The sequence below is a fragment of the Pogona vitticeps genome, chromosome 2 (genome assembly GCF_051106095.1).
Source record: "Pogona vitticeps strain Pit_001003342236 chromosome 2, PviZW2.1, whole genome shotgun sequence".
In the NCBI taxonomy this organism is placed as follows: domain Eukaryota; kingdom Metazoa; phylum Chordata; class Lepidosauria; order Squamata; family Agamidae; genus Pogona; species Pogona vitticeps.
This window is the reverse complement of record NC_135784.1, coordinates 57,672,963-57,696,291: the sequence shown is the minus strand read 5'-3', so window position 1 is coordinate 57,696,291 and position 23,329 is coordinate 57,672,963. Positions and strand designations below refer to the sequence as shown.

At 41.2% G+C, this 23,329-nt stretch overlaps 1 protein-coding gene across 4 annotated transcripts in view; it reads left to right on the top strand.

The window, feature by feature from the left end:
* Positions 1–23,329, top strand: part of NR2C2 (nuclear receptor subfamily 2 group C member 2) — a 69,348-nt gene that overhangs the window by 14,498 nt on the left and 31,521 nt on the right. For all 4 annotated transcript variants that reach the window (XR_013541623.1, XM_020802809.3, XM_078385235.1 and 1 more), the window contains exons 3-9: positions 8,273–8,383; positions 9,400–9,600; positions 10,720–10,822; positions 11,387–11,566; positions 18,512–18,659; positions 20,875–20,968; positions 21,336–21,469. Coding sequence is in view for 3 of the 4 variants with exons in the window: in XM_020802809.3 (XP_020658468.2) it covers positions 8,273–8,383; positions 9,400–9,600; positions 10,720–10,822; positions 11,387–11,566; positions 18,512–18,659; positions 20,875–20,968; positions 21,336–21,469 (971 nt within the window). In the remaining variant the exon portion in view is untranslated. The remainder of the gene's footprint in view (positions 1–8,272; positions 8,384–9,399; positions 9,601–10,719; positions 10,823–11,386; positions 11,567–18,511; positions 18,660–20,874; positions 20,969–21,335; positions 21,470–23,329) is intronic.

The window sequence follows — 23,329 nt, the reverse complement described above, 5'->3', positions numbered from 1 at the left end:
TGGAGGAGAGCTTTGTGGATACCGGTTCTCAGCTGGCAGAAAGACAAGCAAGTAGGTCCTAGGTCAGATCAAACTTGAACTATCTCAGAAAGCAAAAATGTTGAAGCTGAGACAATAATGCTGGGAAATGTGAAAGGCAGCGGAAAAAGAGGAAGATCAAATACGAGATGGACTGATTCCCTAAAGGGACCCCACAGGTTGTAATTTATAAGAGCTGGGCAGGACAACTAGTATAATGTATAGGGATTATGGTTGCTACACTCCTGTTTCTTCCCTTGAGCCTTCTGTCAGGCACAGAAATCAGTTTTTCACCATATTGGGCTCTGGAAAAGACAAACAGTGTCAAGAATCTGTGTTAACCAATGTTGAAATATGATGCCACAGTCCAAACCCTTCTGTCCTCCAACTTCTTTTGTGTGTACTACAGAGGGCTGAGCAGGGGGTTGTTTTATCAATTAGCACGAAAAAGTAACTTCATCTGATCCACAAATATTCATGGAACATGGAAGAAGGCCACTTTGTGCTGGGCAGCCAGGAGTAGTGCAGCCACCAAATAAAGAAGGGTAATAATTGTTGATGATTAGGTGCCTGTGATCTTCCTGTCAGTTGCAAGGCAATAGACCTCTCAGCTGTGCCAAGAAGGAGTTTTTTTTTCTTTTTCTTTATTTAAGGAAGCAGATATACTTAAATGAGCATGAACTGAGCATAAAGCTATAGCCAGATATATTCCAAAAGTAGCATTTCATTTGAAATCGATGAATCAGACAAGCAAGTATTATGTGAATTGCGGAAGCAATTTGTTTAATAATACACTAATTTTCATTCAACACTGAAAAATACTACATTTTATACACTGTCATGTTTCTGAGTGCCATATTTATGCTAACCATTTATGGACAATATTGAATCAGAATTGTGAGTAAATGTGTGCAATGAAAGTTTAGATAATGTTCACTTTTAAAATATATTGATTTCAGCATTTTTATATTGAATCAAAACATGCTGCGATTTTTCTGTTTCCAGATCTGTCTGGTTCTTGAAATAATTTACAAGACATCTGTTGTTGTTCCTCCAGAGAATTAAAATGGTAGCTTGCAGCTCTAACATATATCATAAAATGAATGCATGTTTTCCACTATGTGCAATGAAACTGATTACACTATATAATATTTGATGATTCTACAAGAATTTAGTGTGGCCTGTCTTTCTTTAGCAATATCAGCTTAATGAGCTGTAAAGGTAAAGGATGTTCCATAGGGAACAAAGTAATTTTCTTTTCTTTTTTTTCATTGTAATAGTCTGAAAATTATTCAAGGCAAATTATTTTCTCATGAAACTTGCTACTTTTTGGGTTTATTTAAGAATAATAATTGGGCTAAGGGAGACAAAGAAAAGAAAGGCTTTGTAACCTGGGTACATCTTCCCCAATGAAATTAATTGTATTATTAGACAAACTGCTTCAGCAGCTGGCAAAACAGCAGGAACATGTCGATTCTGCTTCCTTGGTTACAGGGAGTGATAGTGTACTTGACCTTCAGAGGAGCAGGGTCAAAGAGAGGGCATTTTTAAACAATTCTGTCTGGTTTTGTGATTAGAACCTTTATAAATGGAGCTTGGATACAAATGTTTGGGAGTAGGCTAAAACTGACCTCTTCATTTCTCTACGATTGTTGTACACAAAGATCTTTTCTGAGGAAAAATGTAAATAAAGCTGCAGAAGGATTTGACACTGTAAGTACAAGAGCTTCTATTAACCTAGAAGCTCCAGGAAGCAAATGATTCAAAGGTTATTGAAGATGGGATTTTAAAAATTGTGTGTATCAGGGGAAGATATAGTCAATGTAATTTGCTTATGGGTTATTTTAATAATCCTTTTTTTAAAAGAAAGTCTAATTTCACAGAAATTTTAAGAGGTTATTAATATTGCTACCGTTGAAAAGATTTAAAATTCATAATATTTTCTCTCTAGAGGCCATTTATTTTCTACAAGCTGATGTCTGAATAAAGTTTTAATTATAATGAGCAGTATTTGATCTATTTCAAATATGTTTGAAGCCTTCACATGAAGGACAATATTTGTTAACATAAACATTTAGTTCACAGCTTGTAGCATTTTCTATAACAATTGCTTTCGATATCACTTAACATTTTCTTTCAAAGTATAATCTATTGTTTCACAAAAATAATTACAAGTTATCATTGGAGATTTTAAGAAAAAAATCTGATACCAACAAGCTCTTTCCTTTTCTTTTTATAAAAGGTTTTTCCAACCTGTATAAAAGGGAGGTAGAGAATGTTGTGAAGTACTGATCAGAGTATTGTAAAATCATTAATGTATGATATTTGAAACTAAATTGTGACAATTTTAATAATTGGAATTAACTGTTTAAATACAATGTTCTTTGTAAAAATTCATTGTGTACTGCAACATCTTCCTGCATGCTCTGTACAAAAGACAAAGTTAGCTTTCTCATAGTACTCCTGCTGTGCTTTTGAATTTAAAGTATATATTCTTTCCTTCTGAAAAGAATTAGCATTCCACTGCATGTTTCTTATGATGTATTGTGTTATGTAGCATTTCTTCCTCCTTGTATTCAAAGATACTATATTGTTATGTGTCATTAACAGCCCTGGTCACAAACTAAAGACTGTGGAAGTGGACTCATCCAGGAAAGCTCACATCTAAAAATAGGACTTAGTCTTTAAGATGCCACAACATCTTAAAAAAATCTTCTGTTTTGGCCTGATAATTTGAAGGTGATGATTTACGCCACTGAGTAATCAGTTTCATATTTAGTGTTTCTCTTCGTGGTGGTGCTGCAGGCTAAACTGCAGAAGCCTGTGCTGCAGGGTCAGAAGACCAAGCAGTCGTAAGATCGAATCCACGTGACGGAGTGAGCGCCCGTCGCTTGTCCCAGCTCCCACCAACCTAGCGGTTCGAAAGCATGCAAATGCAAGTAGATAAATAGGGACCACCTCGGTGGGAAGGTAACAGCATTCCGTGTCTAAGTCGCACTGGCCATGTGACCACGGAAGATTGTCTTCGGACAAAACGCTGGCTCTATGGCTTGGAAACGGGGATGAGCACCGCCCCCTAGAGTCGAACACGACTGGACAAAAATTGTCAAGGGGAACCTTTACCTTTACCTTTACCTTACCTTTCCTAGTGCATTCAACTTTTCTAGGCATTCTCTTTTTTTCATAGGCTGCCTTCCCATAAAAGCCTGAAGGACAACAGTCTGGTTTAGTTAGTTTTAAATTTTAAGGAGAGTTGATTTCATTTAGAGACTTGATTTCATTTAGTACTGTACATATCTTTCTAGCAGTCCATGGCATGTTTATGAATTTCTTCTCCAAAACTGCTTTTCAAATTTCCCATTTTTTCCTTTCAGATTTCTACATTGTCCGGCTTTCATAGCCATACATTATAATTGGGAATGACAGTGAGCAAATCAACATTCTACAAGCCGGTTCTAAGAATAGTGCCCTGTTTCCCTGAAAATAAGACCTAACCTGAAAATAGTATGATTTTTCAGGATGCTCATAATAAGCCGTACCCCCAAAATAAACCCTAGTTAAGTGAAACTCCACCCTCCACCATTGTGCAGCAACCAGAAGAAGATGGCATGACTGTATTTGAATAAATGTAGAGTGATGTACATGAAAAAATAAAACATCTCCTGAAAATAAGCCCTAATGAGTTTTTTTTGAGCAAAAATTAATATATGACCCTGTCTTATTTTTGGGGAAACACTGTACCAGTCCAGACAATTATGTATAACTTTGAAACTTGATTTGAATCAGTGCTAAATTTGGTACAGATGTAGCTGACAGCCTGTGCCAAATTTGGGGAGATTTAGGCAAAGGGTTTTTAAGTCATTATTTTTTAAAAAGTGAAATGTTCATAACTCTCATGCAGAAATAAGTTACCTTAAATTTAAACCAGATAACCAAATTGAAAATACCAATCTTGCTTATCTTGAAAGAATGGTTGGATCCATCCTCTTTTTAAAAATTTTTGGAAGAATCCACACTGCAATAGCTGAAATCTTGATCCTTCAAAAAGACACTTCAAAAGGGCAAAACAGTTATTGTGTTATAAACGAACATGCATGGAATAAGCTTACCACTAGATACACTATTGCAACTTAATGGGCAGGTAGAGAGATGTTCAAAGGGCAATGAAAGGTCACAGAAACAGTCAAAAGACAGGTTTCTTTGAAGAGTCAAAAATCTAGGCATCCTTTAAAGAAAGTAAGGGAGTGACAGTCCTCCAGAAAGGGGAACATTTTGCTGTGTATCTCCAAGCAATTAGCATACAATTTTGCAAGGCCTATTACAAGTATTTCTGCATTAGGAAAGCACAGAGCAGCTCCGTTTCTCCAAGCCCGGAGTGTTTTTGGTAAACATTATTTCAGGATTTCTGAGACCAGGCAATCATCACAGGGGAAATCAGCTGTATTTCTGAAGCAATCTGAACTTTTGACCCTATCAAGTCAGGAAAGGTCAGTGACCATAAGAGGGTATCCTATAGACCAGTGGTTCTGGTCTATAGGTTCATCAAAGTTGTTCGTTACTTATTCCATACCAGAGACTGGTTTGCCTTTGTATGTATAGCTCATTAGTTTATGAGGGTGCTTTTGAATTTTTAAATACATTGTTTAAAGGGGGGGGATCTCTTGAGTTATTACAAAATTGCATTCAAACTATTGACGTGATTGTTTGTTCAGAGGTGTGGTTAAATAAAATTGGACTAACTTATATGAAAAGTATAAAACAAATAATAGTATACTATATGAAGATATCAACCAAATAAGTCATTACAGAATTCAATGTATTTGCAGTAACAAATGTTTCATTCAGTGGAATGGTCTGAGCATCCATGGGCAATCGTTAAAAGCTAAAATACAAATGTGTAGTAAATATATTCAAGTGTGTGTGTCTTACTCTACTTTTTAAAGGCACTTTATTTGTTGAGTTTATTAAATTTACATTTTAAGAAGTATAGTGATTGTGAGGAATGAACAATGGAAAAAAATAATTAAATAACATATATAACTCAAACAGATAACCAAGCATTTTGGTTTATAGTTGGAGAGGGGAATACAGCTCTTTAACCAAGAAGGTATTTTAACTTTTGTTGGCTAACACGTCAGTAGTAGTAGTATGAAAATGGAAATTCTATGTTTTTAGAAACAAATATATTTCTGGCTGGAATCCTGTTGGCATAAAATCATCAGCATAAATTTCAGTGGCAGATTTCTGCAAGTTAAGAAATTAGCATAGGTATTTGCTGACATCCAGACCTGGATGTCCCGGACAACCCAGATACTGTGATGGCTGACCTTGAGCCAGACATCCTGGAGAGTGAAGTCAAGTGGGCCTTAGAAAGCATGACTAACAACAAGGCCATTGGAGGTGATGGCATTCCAGTCGAACTATTTAAAATCTTAAAAGAAGATGCTGTTAAGGTCCTACACTCAATATGCCAGCAAGTTTGGAAAACTCAGCAGAGGATTGGAAAAGATCAGTCTACATCCCAATCCCAAAGAAGGCAGTGCCAAAGAATGCTCCAACTACCGCACAATTGCACTCATTTCCCACGCTAGCAACGTTATGCTCAAAATCCTCCAAGGTAGGCTTCAGCAGTATGTGGACCGAGAACTCCCGGAAGTACAAGTTGGATTTCAAAGGAGCAGAGAAACTAGAGACAAAATTGCTAACATGTGCTGGATTATGCAGAAAGCCAGAGAGTTCCAGAAAAAATCTTCATTGACTATGCAAAAGCCTTTGACTGTGTGGAGCACAACAAACTATGGCAAGTCTTTAAAGAAATGGGAGTGCCTGACCACCGTATCTATCTCCTGAGAAATCTATATGTGGGACAGGAAGCAATAGTTAGAACTGGATATGGAACAAGTGATTGGTTCAAAATTGGGAAAGGAGTACGACAAGGCTGTATATTGTCTCCCTGCTTATTTAACATATGCAGAATACATCATACGAAAGGCTGGACTAGATGAATCCCAAGCCGGAATTAACATTGCCAGAAGAAATATCAACAACCTCAGATATGCAGATGATACCACTCTGATGGCACTGCCTCCATATCTGTGGAATTAAAGAACCTCTTAATGAGGGTGAAAGAGGAGAGCGCAAAAATGGTCTGAAGCTCAACATCAAAAAAACTAAAGTTGTGGCCTATGGTCCCATCATCTCCTGGCAAATCGAACGGGAAGATATGGAGGCAGTGACAGTTTTACTTTCTTGGGCTCCATGATCACTACAGATGGTGACAGCAGCCACAAAATTAAAAGTCGCCTGCTTCTTGGGAGGAAAGTGATGACAAACCTAGACAGCATCTGAAAAATCAGAGACATCACCTTGCCGACAAAGGTCTGCATAGTCAAAGCTATGGTTTTTCCGGTAGCGACATATGGAAGTGGCAGCTGGACCATAAAGAAGGCTGACTGCCAAATAATTGATGCTTTTGAACTGTGGTGCTGGAGGAGACTCTTGAGAGTCTCCTGGACTGCAAGGAGATCAAAGCTATCCGTTCTGAAGGAAATCAACCCTGAGTGCTCACTGGAAGGACAGATCCTGAAGCTGAGGTTCCAGTACTTTGGCCTTCTCATGAGAAGAGAAGACTCCCTGGAAAAGCCCCTGATGTTGAGAAAGACTGAAGGCAAGAGGAGAAGGGGACGACAGTGGATTAGATGGTTGGGCATCGAAGCTGCCAACATGAATTTGACCCAACTCTGGGAGGCAGTGGAAGACAGGGGGCCCCGGCGTGCTCTGGTCCATGGGGTCACGAAGAGTCAGACATGACTTAACGACTAAACAACAAATTTGCTGTTATTCACCAATTGCATAACTTGGTGTACCGGAGCAAATATCTAAGTTGACTTCTTAACTTTTGGCAGATTACCACTGAAATATATGCCAGTTGAGTTAACACTGGTGCATATATATAATAGGATTCCAGACTGTGTCAGTGTGTCTTTCCATTTCTGCATCACATGGAAACAATTAGATGGATTTTCACCAAATTTTGGGATAATCTAACTGAAATAGATGCACGGCATGCACAAAAATATACCTCTTGTTGCATGAACAGTCACATGGCACAGAATTTTAAAGGTTTTGATGAGCAGAGTTTAAATTTTTTTTTTTTTGAATTATGCTATAATTCTATGAGCGGGGCTGTAGCAGGCCACTCTCAAGCCTCTCCCAATCCAGGCCTCTAAGAGTGCTCACTACCTCTCACCAAAACTGCTGCCACCAACCTATCCTTGAAATCAAAATGACAAGTGTTTCTTTCAAAACAAATAAAGTGTTTATTGATTACACAAAATAAAAGGAGCAAATCACAGGTTTAAAGCAATTAGCCAATCACTGTTTCTCAGACACTAGCTCACACAGACTTTTCCCTCACTGACAGGCTCTTTCTCACTCTCTACCAATCTCTCTAATCACTCATCTTCCAAACTGATCTCTTCTCACACATCACACACACCTTATATAACCCAGCTCCTCCCACTTCTGCACCACCCTCCGTCCTCTCATTGGCTGAGGTTCCCTTGCCCAGCTATGACGGACAGGTGAGAGCAGAGCTGAATGCCACAGGGGCTGTTTCCAAATATTCATTAATCAGGAGCCATGCTGGCTGGAGATTCTGGGAATAACCTTAGTTGGTACTAAGATGAAGAGAGAGAGATGCCAGTGCAAAAGAAAGACAGGGGTGCACAGAGAAGAGAGAGCCTGGAGTGACAGTCAAACTCACAGGATTTTAACTCAAGTAAAAGCTAGACCCATCAACTAGTATAAAATTAAGCAAGTAGGGTTGAGGGGTCAAAAAAAACTGAAGTGGGCATAAATAACCTAGAAATTGTCTTCACTGAAATATAAACACGAACACTACGTTTGAAGCCCTAGAGATATGCTATAGTGGTCACTTGTGTATACTAATCTCAGGTATCAAGAGTAATAAGGAAACTAGTATTTTCTCCTTTTTCCACTTTTTTCCTAAATCCTGAATTATTTCCTATACCTTTTAAATAGAATGACCAGAGTGAGCACCCAGGTACGCAACCAGCATGTAATGAATAGCAGTTTGCATAAATTGCCTATAGGATTCTGTGCAGTATTGTTATTTTACAATAGTTTTTTTTAAAAAATTATCTGTACTTTGATCTTAAAGTATGGTTTACTGGATGGTATTCACCATGTTGTTCAGCATGTATGAATCCACTTTTTATTTTATTCAATGTAGGTGCAATCTTTACAGACAACATTATCTGACTCTCCAGTGATGACCAGCCCTTCTCAACGCATCCAGATAATCTCCACAGATTCCTCCGTATCCTCACCACAGCGTATTCAGGTATACTTTTTTAGTAAATGAAGTTTATGTCATCTTAAAGTATATGAGTATTTGTGATTATATAATTCAATAAAATATATTATTTGGAAATACAGTGTGTAGGTTAACATTATTATCAAATAATGAAGAATTACCTAAGAATTGTCAAGCATTAATTCATTTTTAGAACAGTATTCTTTGCATAAATTTTGAGACATCTTCCTAGCTTATATGTACATTAAATGAATGGATAGTCTCTGTGCTGAGTAAATTTCTATTGATTTGTATTCTGTGTATTTATATGCATATTCAAAACAAATGTTCTTCACTTTTACTTACAGTATTTTGTGCTTGATCTGCTTATGTACCATGACAATGGAGAACAATCAGAATTTCTTAATACAGTGGTGCCTCACATAGCGATGAAATTGCTTTGCGATGAAGATTCACTGGGTTTGCCCGGCGGCTGCCCAGGCGATGGCCCGGACGTGTCCCGCCCCTCCGGCCTGCCCGTCCGCACCCCGGGACAGCCCCGCCAAGGAGGCCGGCCATCGTCCCGGCTTGCTGGCAGTGGAATTTCGCTTTGCCATGATCGGTTCCCTGCTTGGGGAACCGATCATCGCAAAGCAATGCTTTTTGAATAGCAAAATGGCCGCCCGCTGTTTTCTGGGATGGATTCCTCGCTTAACAGGCAGCGAAAATGGCCACGCTATGGAGGATCTTCGCTGAACTGTGAGTTTGAAGCCCCTAGGAACGCATTAATCGCATTTTAATGCGTTTCTATGGGCTTTTTATTTTCACATTGCGATGTTTTCGTCTAGCAGCGATTTCGCTGGAACGAATTAACGTCGCAATGCGAGGCACCACTGTAAAGTGAAATATTTTTCTTAAACTTCTAAACTATTGCATTTCACATGATGAACTAACCCCCTTTATTATTATTGTTGTTGTTGTTGTTGTTGTTGTTGTTGTTATTATTATTATTATTATTATTATTATTATTATTATTATTATTATTATTATTATTATTATTATAGATTGTTACAGATCAGCAAACAGGGCAGAAAATCCAAATAGTGACAGCAGTGGACTCATCAGTATCACCAAAGCAACAGTTTATATTGGCTAGCCCAGATGGAACGGGGACAGGAAAAGTGATACTGGCTGCACCTGAGTCTTCTAATACTAAGCAACTTATTTTTACAACCACAGATAATATTGTACCAAGCAGAATACAGGTAAACATAGTAACTGAAGAAAAGCATATGTGTTAGCCATAGGCCAATTAAAAGTTCCGTTTTAAGAGATGATACAGAGAAAGATCACAAAGCAAGTTAAACTGATTATTGAAATGAAAGTAAAATGTTTCACAAAAACAGATATTAACAATTATTGCCATATTGTTAACAAAGTCATTTCAGTGTGATTTTTCATGGATTATCATTTTCACAAATACTTTTGGTTTTGTTATACAAGATGGAAAAGTCTGTCTGCTTGTCTAAAAATAAGTAAATAAATGAATTTTAGGTGAATAATAGACTGGAAATGACCTGCATTCTACAAAACAGTGCATTTTCTCCCTGGATTATTATATTTTTCAGAAGCTGATTCAATGCACAAATTGAATAAGCAGTTATAGCAGTTACTGTTACCGTCTGATTCACACAAGCTAGATATTTTGAAAGATTCCTTGTTTAGTCAAAAATTGGGGCAAGGGGGGCTATTGGGTTGTTGGGGACCATGCTTATGTGTATTACCCCTATCAGATGTCCACAAAACCATGCCATGTTCCAAGACTGTTCTTTCAGCTTGATATATTCTCCTTTTCCATCCTTTGCTATATGGCAGGGGTTTTAAACTCAATTTACCTGGGGGCCGCTAGAGACAGAGTCTGGGTGAGGCTGGGCCGCATCAGATTTTCCACCAAGTGGAGCAAGAGCCCGAGGAAGCCGCCCAGGAGTTTCCTTAGCCGACAGACAGGTGGGCTGGCTGGCAGGCTGCAGTTCCGGATGGAGGGTGCAAGAGGTGCTGTCTTGGGAGAGAGCCGGCGAGCGAGGCAAGGCTTTTTTTTTTTTACTCTTGACAGCAGAGGATGTGTGGGCGCTTTGGGGGGGCAGGCAAGGCGAAGGCCACAAACTATCATCTGGGGGGCCGCAAATGGCCCCCGGGCCGCATGTTTGAGACCCCTGCTATATGGCTTCCCTTTCTTCTGTTGAAAGGGACCTAAAAGTGTTCTTTATCTTAACTTGAATGTGCCTCTGCTAGTATAGACTATGCATTTCAGATTGAAATAATTCTTTCTTAATTTAATTTAATTTCTTATTCAAATAGTATGATTACTCTTACGATCATTTCAGATTGTGACTGATTCTGCCTCCGTGGAACGGTTATTAGCTAAAACTGATCTCCAACGACCACAAGTAGTAGAATATTGTGTTGTCTGTGGAGACAAAGCATCAGGTATGTCATTCTAAGTTTGAAATCATCAGCCACTGGTGGGGCCAGTAGCTGCACTTGTTGTTTTGCGAAAATATCAAGGTTGCCATGAGGGGGTGCTTTTTCATAGAATGGCTGCTATACCACAAAGCCAGTCACCTATTACACAGAAAGGCAGATTAATTAATGAGGCTAACAACTAAGGCTTGCTTTTATTTCAGAAGAATCACAGTACAATTAATAAATGTGTCTAGTATTTTATGCCAATTATGGGCAGCATCAAGAATATTTGGAATGGCCAACATCAAGTCTTCTATGGTATATGTTGAAGAACATAGAGTACTGTGACATAGGTGTGAAACTGACTGTTCTCTGCACTTGCGAAGTGCTGTGATGGCAGATATTTTGATCACAGAGCATTTTCTTTTGAATAATATCATTGAATGATAAGGAGTGGAATTTTGTGCTATTGAAAAATAAACAGTGTCCTGAACAATATGTCCTGCACATTATAAAATATATTTGAAAGTCCACCCTGTTTGTCATACTAATTGCATATTTTTAGTTTCTTATCTTACTCTTTTTTAGGCCGTCATTATGGTGCTGTCAGTTGTGAGGGATGCAAAGGCTTCTTTAAAAGGAGTGTGAGGAAAAATCTGACCTACAGTTGCCGTAGCAACCAAGACTGTATCATCAATAAACACCATCGGAATCGCTGCCAGTTTTGTCGGCTAAAAAAATGTCTCGAGATGGGCATGAAAATGGAATGTGAGTCTACAGTGCACAAAATGGTTCTTTGTCTTTCAAAATTATAGGAATTTGTTGGTTTTCTTATTACATTCTTTTCCTGTTACTCTTCTTGCATTTTTTCAACATCCAAAATTGGCATTTCTTTAATCTTTTCTGTTCTAAACTTTAGTTTTTTGGATTATTTTCAGAGTGAGTGTCCACACTGCACTAAAGCTGCTATCCTTTATTAAGTAGTCTTACTTAATTCATTGGGATTGACTTCTGAATAGAAATGCATAAGATTGCACTGTGAGTGACTAAAAATGCTAGTGTGCAGTGATAATTTTTAAGTCAAACCATGAAACAATGCTAACATGGTATTGCATCTTGAGATCAGGTATCTTGAAAATGGGAGTGTGTTAACAGACAAAAGGCATGAGTACATAAAGCATGAGAACTCGTTGGTACTATGCACAGTAACATGGAGTGACAGTGATGAGCCACAGAAATGTCATGTTGGTCTGATAAAAATGCAAAGGCTGGTTGTTTAAGACTAAGGAAAGTGATGAAATCAGCTGTAACAAAGTTGAAGCTGCTTTTTAAAGTTACCACTATGCTTTATAATTCTGCAGGAATTCAACTTTTGTAAAAGGAGGCCAATCAATCTGAGATGATACTGGCAGAAATCCTGTTGCTTAGTGTAACACAGGATTTGTACCTTTAGGACCTTTCTTAACTGGAAGATAAAGAGGTCCCACTATGATTCTTGAGCATGCTCCAAGTCAGTGTATATGCATACCATGAGAATCATGGCAGGGACTCCTTATCTGCCAGTTATGAACAACGATTTCAGTCACTAATTTTTGTTTTATTATCACACATCTAATCCATGATAACCCCCACCTCTACCTTAAAATTGCAGAGCTGTAAGGGACCCTGTAGATCATCAAGTCCAGCACTTGTGAAGGAGACACAGTGGGGAATCATATTCCTAACATCTGGCTTTGCAGCCAGAGACCTAAAACACTGAGCTATCTGGTAGTTGTAGGCAGTGGTTCAGAACTTAAGCGGTTGATCAGAATGCACTAACAAATTGAACAGATGCTGGCATTATACTTAAATTTTTATTTACTTTTACACCAGGTGGCTTTCCTGAGGTGTTAAATAAGTTGATTAATAAAATTAAATTCTTCTTCGTGGCCTCTGTGAATACACACATATGGGTTTAGTCTGCGCCTGCGCTGACATTCTCGGAGCATTCCAGAGCTAAAAGTAACAATTTTATGGTGTGATCCCCCGCGAGGCACAAGCTCCTCCCACCCAAGATTCCCCTCACAAGTTCTACAGAGCATAGAGCTATTTCCACAGGGGTTTTTCCCCTTAGCTTATTGATCAATTCCCTCTAAATTGGATTCTTTCCCTTCTCAATTATCTAATCTATGATCCCCCGTGAGTTGTTTTCTTTTTTGCTTGCCAGCTACTTGGCTTACCCCCCTCCCCCCACACACACTTCAGCTGTTTGCTTCTTTCTCCTTTCCCGCCTTTTTCGGCCTACGCATTTTGACTCTCAGGCACATTAATGATTTTCTGCCTGAGTAAGCTACATCTTACCCAGATAGGTGCAGGCCGCAGTAGGGAACCCGACAATACCAAGGAGTCCTTAAAATCTAAGTCTACATCAACAGAGGAATCCTCGCCAGAGGCTAGCGAATTTGCCTCTGAGGAGACGACGTGCCAGCTGTACCTGCACAGACTTCGGATCGCCTGATAGCCTCTCTGCTCCAACTGGCCATTCAGTGACTGCGCTACCGTCCAGTCCGGCCATGGCCCTTTTAGCCCTACATGAAGGCGGGCATTTGACGTTCCAGAGTTGGAGCTTAAGTCTCTCTATCTCATGAGGAGAAGAGAGTGAAAAGGAGGCATGTCTCACCACACCCTCTCTCTGAGCAACCATGAGAGAGACTGGTAATGGATGATTGTTTCAAGGGGCTTGTTCAAGGGACCCTGCAGGAGTTAGGGCTCTGTTGCCCTGTCCCTAGGAGAAGAAGGGCCTCCTGTTGCCCCGGTCACCTTCCCTGACTGTCAGTGATTCCTCCTGACATGGGAAGCACCTCTGTGTGTGAGTGCTGCACACCAACCCTCCTTCGTGCGCCTGCTCATGTAGCTGCAACTTCTGGAGGGAACTGCACGCCGAGGCTGCAGATGTGCCTGCGACATAAGGTAAGGCCTGGGTTTCCCTTTGGGGATGCAATGGGCCTCCTGCTGCTAGCCCTGCATGTCAGTGCTTTGCCTGTCTGGGGTAACGCCCTTGGGTGTTTGGTATATTGGGCCTGATTTATCAGAGGCCTTGTTCACGTGGCTGCTATTTCCAAAACCAAGTGCCGAGGCGAAAGCTTTCTGGCAGCATTTGACAGCCCTAGTTTGCCTCTGGAAGGGGGGGCTGCAACTCCCACCACTAGCCCTGCTAGTCGGTGATATTCCTGCCTGGGGTAGCACCTGCAGGCGGCTGTTAATTTGGCACAAAACAGCCCTCTTTATCAATGCGCTGGCTCACAAAGTAGCCTGCAGCCCTATCTCAGGTGCCAGTGCCCGCATAGGCTCATAGGGAAAGGACTCACAAGGGTCCACCCGAGAACCCTGCCGCTGTCAGGTAAGTCTGGAGAATTTTCCTCAGGTAGGTCCTGTCACGCTGACAAGGTTGTGTAGGACCAATCCCTTTTGTCTGGGATAGGAGCTATGAGCTCTTGGCCACCATCACCATCCCGCTCTACCTGGCATCGTTCTGACCCACGGGCTATGGAGTGCTTTATGCCTCCACATAAGCTTCACAGGTGTAGTGCTCCCTCAAACTCGGTAGCACAATGTTCGCAGCTTTGACCGAACCTGCTGTTAATCCATTCGGCCTTCTCCATTCTATGACTGTTGAGCCTGTGCTTGGTCAGGCTCGTGCTAGGTCAGTCTTCTCCCCTGTTCATCAGGAGGGTTTTCCTTATTCAGGATTGGGACTTACATGAGTCACAGGGGGGGTGGATGAGTTTCCAACCATTCTTCCTATACCCCTCTTGGTTGTCGCAGATGGTCACACTCTTACTGTTAACAGATGAGGAGTTCTTTAATTGGCGTTGTTACTTGTTTTGGGGTGCCATGTAGCCATTTACTTCTCTGCCATGGGGGATTATCATCACCACTTATGGAGTTTGGTGGTACCAACCCTGTGGGTAGCTCCTGTGCACCCTTACAATTCAGGCCTCCCACATCACTAGGAGGCACTGTTGCAGGTGCATCACGAGTGCACTGCTGCTCAATATGCCTGAAAACCAGTGTCTAAGCAACTGACAGGTTAGGACCTGCCATTTGTTGGTGTATGGCTTTTTAGCCAGAAAAAAGTTATTCTTTATAACCTGCTGAGGCTCTAGAAGGCGACACAGTCATTGCGCTGTAACATCTGCAAAAGCCTCAACCCCAAAGTTACCAGCCGCCGCCCCTAGACATGTGGGAGGCAGTGCCTTGACCGGCAGAACTGCAGATAGGACTGCAAAACTGAGCAGTCTTTTTACTTCTCTGTTGTTGACTAATCAATCTGTTTGACTCATTTCTATTATAGCTACCAGCTTTGCCACGATCTTCGATTTATGTTGAATCCATTAGGATCGACCTCAACATGGAGAAGATTTTTGTTCTTGTTTTTTCTCTACCATATCTACACTTCGGCAGGAAAAGATGCTTTCCAAATTCCAATCCATCTCGTGTCAAGCACGACCGGTCCCGGCTTCGAATTGACTATCTGCCAATTCTGGGCATAAGCTCGGATTTCACTCCTTGAACAAATCTCCATCCAATATGATGTGATCCATTATCATCCTCTGTTACCTTCAGTGTGCTTCTTTTCATTTCCACAGGTCACTTCTCGGTTCACCGCATCCCGTCGATTGGGAATGTAGGAACCGCCTTTTCCAGACCCGGCCATCACTTAGCTGAGCACTTACACTTCAATCACTTCTGCTCCATGTGGCCAACTATCAATCACGATAGGTGCCTACCTAGAGCAATTATGGTCTAAGATTCTACCTCACTTGGAATCCATTAAAACAGCTTAGTAATTCTCACTCTGAGATCATGACTCTAGCAAAGCAACACAGGATTGCTGCTAGACACGCAAAGAGCTTCAGCTGCTGTCACATCCTTAGTATCTATAGAAGGCTCGCCTGGTCAGGATCCACTGGCTCATCAAGAAGACAAAGGACAGAATTGAATGTCTTCCATTACATGGTACCAGTCTCTTCAGTCTTAGACTGGTGACACTAGAAAATTTTTTTACACAGAATAGGAAAACAGCTAAATTATATACGGGCCAACAGCCCTTTCGTCCTTCTTTCGGTTCTACCCACAGTCCATTCAACTATATCTGGAGTTTCAGCCTCCCAGACATTTCGGTTCATAAAAAATGTCACCACATCTCTCAAGGTTACATTATATAATTGTCTTTGTTCCTCTTTGAGTAATGTTAGACTTACTCTTTTGTCTATATCCTCCAGGAAGAGACCTCTGCCTCCTGAACAAATATGCCATATTCCAAGTTCCTACATCTGGCTTATGCAATGGCTTCTACTTCTGTGCTATTATATACATAGAAAGGACAGAGGTATCCATCCCGTCCTTGGTCTCAGAAATCTTTTCATGTGTATTCTACTGTAGGTTTCAGATTCCACCCTCAACACTATTATCTAATCAGTAATTCCTAAGGTTTCACTACCATTTGATTTTTCAACATCTGCAAGGTCTTTCAGATGGTACAGGGCATCAGTTTGATAATAACTTTCCCCTGCAAAATATGGACATCTACCTGTACTGGTACTATGGCGTATATTTTTCTTTAAAAAAAAAAATACTAGCAAACATCTCCCCAGATTTATGACCTCCACGGCTTCAGTGCTAAAGCAATACAGACTCAGCCTCGAACCACTCCAATAGTGGTATCTTTTGCTGTTTGACCAAGTAGAGGATCCCTAATCCAAGTAACTGCAAGTTCGGTTCTGTCACCGTTGGGAAGTACTGACCTTCAATGTATTCACTGGGGTCTGTATGCCAACTACAGGTTTTATTGCTCCTGTGCAGGTGCGGATGGAAACACTGTCGGGGACATTTTCATATGGCAGTGGACAGGCAATCTGCCATAACTCTTCCCTCCGATACCTTTTATTCTATGGATTTTCCATCACCATAATTCCTAATCAAACATGATCCAAATACCTCTTTGATGACCAAGGTAGTTCTAGTTCGCCTGTCTCAGATCGATATAGACAGGCACATGTGAGTTCCCTCTGGTGACTTACCTCCTATCTTTGGAGGGAAGGATGGTCTACCATCCGCATCTATCAGCCATGAACTTGCCAACCTGGAAAATACTCCCACTTTGGCATCAGTGCTTGATCGAGCTCGAAAACCATAAACTCTATGTCGATTTGTAAATAAATGAAATCTTTATTAAATATAATGAAACAAAGAACTACCTTACCAACTTTCTGTGAAACTGTTGCCTACTTGGCTTTCTATTTATGCTCTAAAATGTTATATATCTGCTACTGCTGCCCATTAACCAGATGATTCTGGTACGTAGGACTTTTGTCTCATTCTAGGGTCAAACATCTTTTCACAGGACTCAGTACCACCTGTCCTCCATGTAAACGCATTGTTTCTCAATGGTCTATAGATCATTCTAAATTCTCTCATGTGCCCGCCTTTCGAGCCCATTTTCTCTTCAAATGCGAAATTACTTACTTTGAACAGCCTTCCTAGTGGCTGTCATATCTGCCAAGGGAACATGGGAAATAGCTGGATTGTGATTCGATCCACCTTTTATTCAATTTTCCTGATAAAGTGACTTCCTACCTTAATGTCTCATTTCTGACCTATTCGACTAGTTTTCATGTTTATCTGTGCTTCATCTTACCATCATTCTTCAGATCACCATCATCTCCTCTAGAGCACATGCTCCACAATAATTATGTAAGACGCTCACCAGCATTTTGTCTGGACACTGCCAGAGCTTCTAAACAGATGACAGGCTCTTTTTATGCTTTCATTCTTTTAATTTCGAAAGTCCAGTTTCATCCTATCCATCTCTAGATCGATGGTCCACACTGTATCTATGGCTTGCCAGGGGTCAGACGAGTCACCGTCTAATCAGCTTTAGCCTCGCTCCATGGAGTGCTGTCTACCTTGGCTGCATCCAGAGTAGAATTGAGGTTCTTGACATTACCGTGCAGCAATATGATCCATGCCATCTACCTTTGTGGGGCACTACTAGCTACATGTAGGTACACGCAGTAACACTGAATTTGGCAGAAATGTGTTGGCATCCTTCCTACCGTGACGTCCCACCTGCCAATAAGTAAGCTTGCCAGTCACCCATATGTGTGTATTCACAGAGGCCACGAAGAAGAAAGAAAGGTTACTTACCTGTAACCATGGTTCTTCGAGTGGACCTCTGTGAATTCACACTACCCGCCCATCCTCCCCTCTGTCCATCACGGGTATCTTATTGTTGTATAACTCTCGTGCCCGGCGGACAAATTGCAGGAACTGAGGGGAATCTTGGGTGGGAGGAGCTTGTGCCTCATGGGGGATCACACCATAAAATTGTTACTTTTAGCTCTGGAATGCTCCGAGAATGTCAGCGCAGGCGCAGACTAAACCCATATGTGTGAATTCACAGAGATCCACTCGAAGAACCATGGTTACAGGTAAGTAACCTTACTTTTTGAGGGACTACAGAAAAAATCCTGAGAGTCAGTATCAGCTATTACTGTTTTTCTGAGATGGACACCTGTGAACTATTAGGTTGAGTGGAAAGCAGTGCATTAAATTAAAATAAGCAGAGATTTTACCAAGTTGAAGTCCTAAAATCTTCTTAAGAAACTATCTTTTTAATAAATCTGTGAATGAACAACTTTCAGCTGTTACTATTTGCATATTGTTATGTAGCTGTACAGAGTGAAAGGAAACCTTTTGATGTGCAGCGTGAGAAACCAACCAACTGTGCTGCTTCAACAGAAAAAATATATATCAGGAAGGATTTAAGAAGCCCACTAATAGCAACTCCAACTTTTGTAGCAGATAAAGATGGCACCAGGTAAGTGACAAGTTGGTCTTTTTGAGATATCTGTAATTTACAGTTCTTAATAAAGTATGATCAGTCACAGAACTAGAAAACAACTTTCAAAATATAGCTCCATTTCAGGACCACTATTTCCTCCTTTTAAATTTCAAATCTGTCATAAACATCGAGGATGGAATGTTCCATGCATTTTAAAAGTTATCCATGTGTTATTTTCATGATGATTTATGTAATATTTTATGTATTAGCATGAAGGATATTTCAGGTTTTAGGACAGGTTAATAATACAGGACATTACCTCAAAAGACTTTACTATCAAGACTAGGATTTGGATTTGCTATAAGTCCTGTGAGGCAGAGATTTGTCCTATGCAACTCATCTCTAGTTTGTCATAAAACCCATAGTATTGTATCCATTATTATTCTTTTTTATTGCAAGTTGAACTTCAAAACAGGCTGTAAGATATGTAAGGGGAAAAACTTGTCAAGACACAAATAATTACCATTCTGGGAATATTCTTTTATATTGTTGTGTGCTGTCAAGTCGGAACTGACTTATAGTGCTCTTAATAGGGCTTTCAAGGTAATTGAGATATTAAGGAGTTGTTTTACTAGTTCCACACCTCCAGTGAGTTTCCATGGATGAGTGGATATTCAAACCCAGGTCTCTGAGTTCTAGTCCATCACTCTGTTCATTGCATCACATTGGATGTAATCTTTTTTCTATTTTACACAAAATCTGAGATTATTAATCTAAATTTACATGCTCAACAAGTGTTTATAATTCAGTGGGAAATCACTTCATAATGAAATAGAAATTAATGGCTTAGGTCCAGACTGTTTGCAGAAAAGGTCTTTAATCCAGCAGAGTCTCTTGCTGGTAGAAAGGCGTTTTCACCAATTCCCCTCGAAGTCTCCTATACTGTACTGTTCTGCAGAGTTTCCTAGTACTGTACAGTGGTGCCCCGCAAGACGATGTTAATCCATTCCATTGAAATCACTGTCTTGTGAAAACATTGTCTTGCGAAAAGCATTTCCCCATTGGAATGCACTGAAATCCATTTAATGCGTTCCAGTGGGGAAAATAGTTGTCGTTTTGCGAAGATCGCCCATAGGGAAGCCATTTTGCGAAGCGCTGATCAGCCACCTCCGCAGCCATTTCCCATTCCTGTCCTCCTCCTGCTGCCCTTCTTCACCCGCCTGCCTCCCTGCTCCCCCACACATACACACCCACCACGCACAAAGCGAAAAATCCCAAACTGGGGCCCTCACGCTCACCTCTCGCCACGACTTGCGCCCCCCCTTCCTGAAGAGGGGTTTCCGCCGGGTTGCTTCGGGGCAATTGATTCATGAACTGTCTGGCCCGAGGAAGCGGACGGTGTGTTGGTCTCTAGCCCACGCACCAGCTTGATGAAGGGTTCCGAACAAACACCCGCCTGTGCCACCGCCGCCGGCCCAAACGCCACAGTGGCTGACAAGCAGGCACGAACTCTAGCAATTAGTTCTAGTGTGGAAAGCGCTCCGGAGCATGGCTGGCTGCCTTAATGGGAAAAGGAGGGGCAGGGAGGAGAAAGGGCAACATGTGGCCACCGTGCTTGAGCTGCGAAGGGACTCATTAAGCCCCTGCCACCGCCTCCGACAGCAACATGTGCGCACACCAGGAATACACAAAGCTCTTTCGGGGTCGCCATCCGCGTCCTCTTGGCGAGTGCGTCTTCCTCCATGGGAAATGTTGCCTCTCTCTCTCTCGTCCAGCGAAATTCCCTCATAGGAAACACTGTTTTGTGAAGCACAATGGCGGTCGCAAAACCTCGTCATGCAGATTCGTCGTTTTGCGGGATCATTGTCTTGCGAGGTACCAATGTATTTGGGGGCATAAGCTGGAGATAGAAGGAAAATGGGTGATTGTCTCTCTGCTTCTGCTAATTCAGACATCCCATGAGTAGAGTAGAAATGGAATATTTGTATTCATATCCCAAGGGAATACGAATATCCCATGTCTAGATTTTTCCTTACAGGAACCAAGTTTATTTTGTTTACCACTTGTAGGAGAATAATGTTTCAAATGCAGCTGCTACAAAAGTAAAATCAGAATAAATGAAATAAATATTTTAATAATGAAATCTCACCTAAGTGAAAGGCACTTAATTTTTTTTATTTTATAAAAGAAAAATGTTGTAACTGCTTAATATGTTGCCCATGATATGAAAATGCTGTTCATACTTTTTCAGATCAGCTGGCCTTCTTGATTCAGGAATGCTTGTTAATATTCAGCAGCCGCTAATACGGGATGATGGTACAGTGCTCTTGACCACAGATTCCAAGGTAATGTTTCTTGAACGTCACTACACAATTTATATTTGCTGTTTTACCATGTCGTTTTCATATTAAGGTAACACATCTCTTTATGGTTGTTCTATGCTTCCTGTGAAGCTTAGTACAGCTTCACCATATTGATGATATGCCCTGGAATATACATACCCCAGTGATGAAGAATAGGTTTGGCTTAAGTACTTGCAGTATGCATTTTATTATTTTGACTTCTGCTTTTCACTGTATTTTTTCTTTTCTCTTTAAATGGCTATAAGTTATTTAAAAAGGATAGATCATAGAGATAGAACATAGATGCTATTTAAAGAAGTAAGTTTGCTTAATATATGTTCTTATATATATATATCTTTTTCCGTTGTAGGCTGAAACGAGTCAGGGTGCCTTGGGCACACTGGCGAATGTTGTAACATCACTTGCTAGTCTGAATGAGTCGCTTAATAATGGAGACACTTCTGAAATCCAGCAAGAAAACCAATCTGCAAGTGAGATCACTCGGTATGTGCTTAGCATTTGGAGTTTTCCTGGCTATAAGTAGTTACTTAATTGACTAAAATAAGATAGCATCATTGATAATAAGCTATTCTTCATCGTGGTCTTCTATGAATGCACACAAAAGGGCTAATCCAGTACCAGCATTGGTCCTCTCAGAACATTTTTGAGCTTTAAGAGAAAAGTAACAACGTTTAAGGCTGCCTATACTGCACATGCTCTGCCCACCCAAGCCTCAGTTCCATTTTTCCACCTAGTGAATTGGAACCTCTCGCTTCGAGCTCTATATTTTTATTATTCTTTGGACTGATATCTTTGGGTTTTTTACCTGGATTCGGACTGACTTGGAGAACTGTCGTATTCCCTGACGTGATGTTCGCCTTTTATGGAAAAGGTGAAAAGTTTGGCTGCTTCGGACTTCCCGCCTTTTTTCCCACTCCGCAAACTGCTCTAGTAAGACTTTTCAGCTTTTATGTCCCCCTCAGGGCCATTTAGCCGTTGTATGGTCTGCTCTAGGAAAATTCCCCACCAAGACGGACATGATCGTTGCCTGTTCTGCTTAGGTGAATCCCACCTTGCTAAATCTTGCAGACATTGTAAAGCCTTCACTAAAGCCGCTTTGAAAGCCAGGCAACAGTGTCTTAAGTATCACCTTTGGGAATTTACTCTAGCCTCCACCAAACCCTCTGACATGGAGATGGTCTCACCTTCAGCCACCCCTCGCTCTGAAGCGGCGGCTTCTCCTCAATCAGTTGTTTCCAAAGCTGGCAAAACAACGAAAAAGGCATCCTCTTCAAAGAAATCTTCTACGACGTCGAAGTCTGCTTCTGCTTCTACACTCAAACCTGCAAAACAAGCAAAGGGAAAGGCTCCTGTTAAACCTAAGGAATCTTCCACTCTGCTTCCACCAATATCTGAAGCTTTGCCATCGCACATATTGGAGGATTCGTCCAGAGACCATGAATCTTTGTCAGAGGCAGCCCCATCGCTTCCTCCTTGACAAATTGAGCCTTCTCTCCCGGCTGGCGTCTCCTCTCTGATGCTGAGTCAGCTTGCTGGAGCGACTGCAGCTTGACTTCTGCCCCACATAGCCCAAATTCTCCTTGGCAGGGGTCTTCGGCTCTTTCGGTCTCGTCGGCACATTCGAGGTCGAGATCCCCTAGTAAAAAGCACTCGTCTAAAAGAAAGCACCGTTCCTCCACTCGACGTTGATCTAAACATCGACGTCAAACTAGATCTATTGACTCTGATGATTCTGAGAGAGTTCGGATACGTTGCCGCCATCGACGTTGACGGGACTACAACTCTTCAGATTTCTCTTTGATGTCGACCGATCGAGGTCGAAGATATAAGAAAGTAAAATACATCTATGTTTCTTCTTCTTCTGAGTCCCCTCGACCCCATCATCATCGTCAACGTCGACGGGTCGACATCGAAGGCTCTAAAGCCCCAGTACCACTCCCTGTAGAGCCTGTTCCTTCGATATCGATGGCTCCTATTTCTTCGCAACAGACCCAGTCTTCAGCACTCGACATCGAAAGACAACCGTGTAAAAGGAAAAGGGATGTCTTCTCTTCAGATCCGGATGAAGTTTCCTCTGTGGCATCCTCAGATTCTGAACCGGAACCACCATCTCAGCCTTGCCAAGGCGACCTCTCTGAGGGTGAAGTTGTTGGTTCTGATACGGGAGATCCACATGCTTCATCTCCTTCAGAGTTCTCCTGATATTCTCAAATGCTTTCACGTCTAGCAAGGGCGTTAAAATTGGAAGTAGACCAACCTACACTTCCTGCTGAAGACCTTATCTTTGGGGACATCAACCAGGAGAGGTCTCCTCCTCCAAGCCTTACCTTTGTACCAGTCATA